Source organism: Brachypodium distachyon, chromosome 2 (assembly GCF_000005505.3).
Source record: "Brachypodium distachyon strain Bd21 chromosome 2, Brachypodium_distachyon_v3.0, whole genome shotgun sequence".
NCBI classification, from domain to species: domain Eukaryota; kingdom Viridiplantae; phylum Streptophyta; class Magnoliopsida; order Poales; family Poaceae; genus Brachypodium; species Brachypodium distachyon.
The window spans coordinates 42,286,736-42,292,735 of NC_016132.3; the positions used below are offsets into that span (position 1 = coordinate 42,286,736).

The window sequence follows — 6,000 nt, forward strand, 5'->3', positions numbered from 1 at the left end:
ATATGTCGACTTGTTGTGGAAATACACGACGGGAATTGAAGCTAGCACACGTCGACGTGCCAAAATCCAAATGATATGCGAGCGAGTTGGCATGAGACATGGCCTACATAATCTATGCTTCCACGGTTAGATTTTCCGTTCGTGAAGTTGTTGTTTACCGCTCGCGTGTGTCCACACGTCACATAAAGAGTTGTGCCTTGCTTTTTATATACTCACAAGAAACAAGTTTGACGTGGCAAATACGGTTGTGTAATATCATCTGACAACTTGTTGTCGGAGAGTATGAAAATCCTGCCGTCGCCATGTACGCTCCAATAAACTACTCCTAAAAACTTAACAAACCCGGCTTGCCGGCAATCCTGGTGAGTGCTGCCAGCACGTAAAGCGCCTATATCTATCTGACGACACGACGGTGGGCAGAGGCAAAAAGGACAGCGGTATCTCGGATTTCTCCCTCGCTGCTGCCGCCGGTCGGTCGCTTCACCACACCGCCGCTCGCTCTGCCACACAACGGGATGCCGGCCCACCCAACACGCAAGACCACACGTGTTCCGACGCCTGGAACCGGAACCAAACGTCACGGGAACTCGCGAAAAAGATAAAAAAAGAAGAGAAAAGGGAGATCAGATTAGATTAAGGGAGATAAATAAATCGTCAGAACGCAATCCACGTCACAGGCGTCACAAGTCTAGAGAAGCAAGAAACCGAGGATATAAAAGCCGAGGAACAAGAGAGGAGAGGGCAATAATAAAAAAAATCAAAGAGAAAAAAGGGGAAGGGGAAACGAAAATAGAAGGAAAAGAAAGGTGGCGTAGAGAAAGAGAGAGAGGCATTCGTCTTCACGAGGAGACGAACTGGTCGCCGGGGGTAGCGTGCGCCTCCAAGGCTCTGAGATGGGGTCGTCGGAGCTGGAGGACGAGGCGTCGGCGGCGGTGGCGGCACACGCCAACGGGGCCGCGGACGTCCGGCGTAGGGTGGGTACTACTGCTCGTCCCCCGCCGCAGCCCTATGGCGCCCGGCCGGCCGGTTTCTCTTTCCCCCCTCGATTTATTAGCTCTTTTGATTGGTTTCCTGAAGGTTTTGTCTGAATTGCATTTGTAGAGGGACCAGGCGAAGGAGATTTTGTCGAAGCAGGCCGTCAAGATCGCCACCAAGGCGGAGGAGCACGAGCGCTTCATCTTCAAGGTCTTTTCCCTGATTCGCCCCTGCTTAATGTTGTTTTCTTTTCGTGGTACTATCGTGCTAATAGTTACTTCATCTTCAAGAAACTGTAGGGTAGTCTTTGTGCTGCTATGCTTTATCTGTTCATTTCGCGGCTAATTTCTGCGGGAATTGATTGTTTTGGGCAATGTTTTCAAACTGTTCTGTAAATAGTACTCTGGGGGCTGGCATTTTGGGCAGGAAGGGGGGGTACGGTAGTTACCAATTTGTTCATTTATTGCCTTGTGCTGGAAGTATGTACGGCCAAGATTGATGTTATTTACCAATTTGTTCATTTATTGCCTTGTGCTGGAAGTATGTACGGCCAAGACTGTGATGTTATTTGACTGTTGGAATGTGGGGAATGCTTGGTTTTTAATGTGCAGCTCACACACTTGATGGGTGTTCTTGGATTTGGAACATTTTGCTACCTCTTGGGTGCCAGTAAGCTATTGCCATATTAACTCTGTGGTTTTGTGCTACATCTGAAAGATGTGTTTCGTTCATATTATAATGCTCCCATTCTGTTCGCAGGACCACAGGATGTACCGTATGTGTATTGCCTGTTCTATTTCATATTCGTTCCGCTACGGTGGATATACTACCGCTACAAGAAGTGGCACTACTATCTCCTGGTGAGTCCAATTCTGTCTTAGATTTCAATGTCCTAGAATTGTGGTATACCAGAAATATACTTGCAAAGGACATTTGTTAACTTCAGCATCTTAGTTGCGCCAATTTCGTTGTTACATGTAGCACCTTAGTATCATCGTTATCTCAAGTTTCCTGTTCAACCATCACGGTGTGTCAACATTAGTATGTGTTGTAATAAGGATGATTGGAAATAATATGACATATACTATGCTGACTTATGCAAAAGACATGTTGTCATGTATCTTGATTTCATATGTTTTCTGTCATTTAATACGCGAGAACTCAGTTCTACTCATATGTAGTACTGGGGATTTTAATGCATTAGGAATTTCCCTTTAACTGATGAATGGTGTGCTTTATGGCTTGTCCAAGGTTCCAAGCCAACATTATAATTCTATTTCGTTCTGCAGTTTAATTGGTTCCTTCTGTTTATTGCAAGTTTGCTTGATACCAGATTCATGCTTCTTGTGATTTATTACATTACATTTCTCAACCATTTGCTTGTGTGTGATGCTATAGTGCATCAGTAATGACTCCACTGTGTTACAATCATGGATGTATTCTGCAGGACTTCTGCTACTATGCCAACACCTTTCTCCTTGTCATGATTCTCTTCTATCCAAAGGATGAAAAGCTTTTCATGGTTTGCTTCTCATTTGCAGAGGTATGAAAAGTAGTCTTGTGGTTTTCCTCGTTTCTGATCCATTCCTATAATATCCGTGCAATCATCAATTTTGCAGGGTCCGCTTGCTTGGGCATTGATTGTCTGGCGCTGCAGTTTGGTGTTTAGCTCATTCGATAAACTTGTTAGTGTCCTGATACACCTTTTGCCTGGTAAGTTAATGCATAGGATCAGGAGGGATGAACTTTTGGAATTATCTAAATATTATGTTTGCTGAAACTACATGACTAATGCGGGGGGCATAATCTATTGAAGCTTTATGCTGGCCACTTTGTCATCATGTCTCCTATTTGTATCTAACATATGCGTATGATGCTAACGTTTTAACTCGTGATTCCTTAAACCTGTGCATCCTTTGTTAGTGTAGCTGAGCTTCTGTACATCTTAGCCGTGACAACTTTTGAACTGGAGTACTGATGTCAGAAGAAGTCCTGACAATAAAAACATTGAAATGGTCAACATTTAATATGAGCTTAACTAAAAAATTTACAAGGGGGGCTTAAGTTTAAACTGTAGTAGATAAGGGCTCTCAGTTTGAAGTTTGATCTGGAATATGATTAAGGTATTCTCAGATTTTTGGGGTTATGCTGCCATTGTTTTAGTCATCCAGCAGTTGTTACCAAATTTATTGAGTTTACATTACTGAAAAGATGGCTCTTACAGGTATAGTTTTGTTCACTATCCGGTGGTGGAACCCACAAACATTTGCTGCCATGCATCCAGAAGGAAGAGCAGCCAGAGTCACATGGCCATATGTGGAGGACAAATCATACCTGTGGACATGGCTATTTGTTGTTCCTCTGGCTGCTTACACCTTGTGGCAACTTATGTACTTCCTGATAGTCAATGTGCTGCGTCGGCAAAGGCTGTTAAGGGATCCTGAAGTCATGACATCATACAGGTACATCCTTGTATTTCTTGGTGCGGTATACTGTATACCTATGGGATCTAGAATGGATTGCTTATATATTTGTACCGTTGCATACCAGCTATTGACTTTGAGAAATAAACTCAGTAGATCTAGGGAGATGATACGGAAATTTTTCGGTTGGTTACATGGATACTTTGCACCTACCTATGCCGCACTGTGTATGCCAATGTCGCTGGTTGATCACTGGAGAAGTTACATCTCCACGGAGAAATGAGAATACCCAAATTTGAGTAAAAAAGAAGTCACACCCACACTTCCCACCAGTTGCTAAGCTCCGACCATTTGCATCTAGTTTCCAGTTGTAGTTCTAGTTTCCTCCCATCTTCTTTACTTTCCCTAAGTTTCTATTTATGTTTACTGAATTTTCCCATTGGAGCAATCCAATAATTTATCCTTGTTAAAATTTTGGCAGGGAGTTGTCAAAGAAAGCACAGAAAGCAAACAACATCTGGTGGAGGCTGAGCGGATTGCTTGGTGACAAGAACCGGCCGCTGATGTACATACTGCTTCAGGCACTGTTCACGGTGGCAACATTGGCTTTTACAGTCCCCATATTCCTTTCATACCGGTTGCACTGGATCTTCCAAATACTTAAGGTGTGTGCAGCCACATGGAATGGTGGAAGCTTCATCCTGGAGGTGATGCCTAGGCAGGTGGTCCAGAAGGAGAAGAAGAAACGTGAGATGAAGCCCACTGAAGAGGCGAACTCGAAGGAACACATAGACGATCCGTTGGGTAACCGCCAGCACATAGCCGAGAAGCAAAGTCAGTGATGGAACATGGTGGAAGATTAGATTTTGCTGGTTACTGATACCATCATGTTACATTCTGCGTTCTGTGCAAAAAGTAGCTAGTCATGGATTGTGGGACATTTGAGGGCCGTTCTTGGTGGGATCTCTAGGTAGTTTGGACTTATCACCACCATAGCTGTGATGCGTGGGAGTTTTTGATATGGCCAAAGGAGGTGGTTCAAGTGACACCAGAGCATTCTATGCGAGTTTTGTCTGTAGTGTTTTCAATGGGTTGCAAGCATGCTTTAAAATTACATTTTCCCATGATCCGGTTTGGGTGGAATGCTCTGATCAAATGAGTTTGTGCAGTTGCTGTGTGATCAGTGTAGTGTAGGTGTGTTACTGTTTCTCCTTCATAACGTGTGTATTATGACGAGGGTTCATGTTTTGTTGCAAAGGAAGCAGAGACCTGGAATTTGCTCTGTATACCTGGGTCACCATGACGAAGCAAGACCTCACAACGGCACAACGCCAAGAGAAGTCCAAAATGTCATTGCCCACTGCCCAGCATATCATGGTCAGCTGAGCTCGGCACAGAAAATATACTATGGCCACATACATCTGCATCTGCATTTTCGGACGAACGAAAGAACACTTGTTTTCCTAATTACACAGAGCATCCACAGCAAGCACGTAATCGCAATTTCTTGAGCAATCGCGCTTGCTTTGCATGATGCATAACTGCGAGTGGTGATCGTTTACTCAGAGCATACTAGTTGCCATTTGCCAATCGCCATGATGCTAATCCGCTTCCTGCAGCCCGTCGAGCACGACGGAGCCGACGAACAGCCCTGCGGCGCCGGCGGCGAAGAGCGTGGCGACGACCGTCTGGAGCGTGACGAGCAGCGAGGAGTCGTCGGGCACGAGGACGACGGTGCCGATGGCGGCGACGAGCAGCGGCAGCGAGAGCGAGGCGAGCACGGCGGGGGACACGGTGGCGGCGGTCTCGACGAGGCTGAGGAGGCCCAGGTCCTCGGCCTTGGAGAGCAGGCCCAGCTTCTCCAGCGAGGAGAGCGTGACGCCCAGCTCCTCCGCCTTGGACAGCAGACCGGCCTTCTCCACCGTGCTCAGCACCTTGCGCTTCTCCAGCTTCTTGAACACGTCCACGGAGGCCTCCTCGCTCCCCTCCGCGAAGATCCCCGCCCCGAACCACTGCTTTGACCACCCCTCGTCGTACTTGTTCACCTGAGCCATACCCCGAACGCGAACCCGCAGTCAGTCAGCGACCAAACCCAAGACGAGAGAAACTTTGCCAGAATCAACAGACTCGATTACCTTGTTCTTGGGAGCCATGGCCGTGACCTTGAAGTGCCTTCTCGACTTTGTGGTCGGCAGCAGGCCCGGCTGGGACAGGCAGGACGAAGAGCAGCAGCCGGAGAATGCTGCTGATATCGCAGCCATTTCCGCCTCTTGCACGCTCCCCTCCTCTCTTCTTTCTCTGGTGATATGAGGAAACCAGAGAGATCCCAGGCTCGTTTGCTTATGCTTTTTTCTTCTTCTCCCGATGAGGGAACAGAAGAAATCAGAATGTGGCCGCTATTAGCCGCTTATCTTCGGGATGGCCCCGCGGGCTACGAGATCAAAACTGAGCCACAGAAAATTCCATGGGGGATGTGTTACAATGTCAGCGTTGGATCTCCATACGGTCAGCTGTCCAGACACCTCAGCGGTTCAGCCAGTTGGAAGATCGAACCGTTGAGACAGGAATCTTTACTCTTGGTAAGCATTGTTACAGCGGAATC

General features: G+C 46.7%; 2 protein-coding genes across 2 annotated transcripts; one reads left to right on the forward strand and one right to left on the reverse strand.

Moving 5' to 3' along the window:
• Window positions 1-741: 741 nt before the first annotated feature.
• Window positions 742-4,554, forward strand: LOC100826660 (uncharacterized membrane protein C776.05). The gene is made up of 8 exons (XM_003569225.4): window positions 742-974; window positions 1,102-1,185; window positions 1,587-1,644; window positions 1,735-1,835; window positions 2,423-2,518; window positions 2,595-2,688; window positions 3,200-3,437; window positions 3,880-4,554. The coding sequence occupies exons 1-8, from the start codon at window positions 894-896 to the stop codon at window positions 4,238-4,240; spliced, it is 1,113 nt and encodes a 370-aa protein (XP_003569273.1). The 5' UTR covers window positions 742-893; the 3' UTR covers window positions 4,241-4,554.
• Window positions 4,555-4,746: 192 nt separating this feature from the next.
• LOC100826971 lies at window positions 4,747-5,798 on the reverse strand. Its single transcript, XM_003569226.4, has 2 exons — window positions 5,534-5,798; window positions 4,747-5,443 (listed from the first exon to the last, which is right to left on the reverse strand). The coding sequence occupies exons 1-2, from the start codon at window positions 5,657-5,659 to the stop codon at window positions 5,000-5,002; spliced, it is 570 nt and encodes a 189-aa protein (XP_003569274.1). The 5' UTR covers window positions 5,660-5,798; the 3' UTR covers window positions 4,747-4,999.
• Window positions 5,799-6,000: the final 202 nt, after the last annotated feature.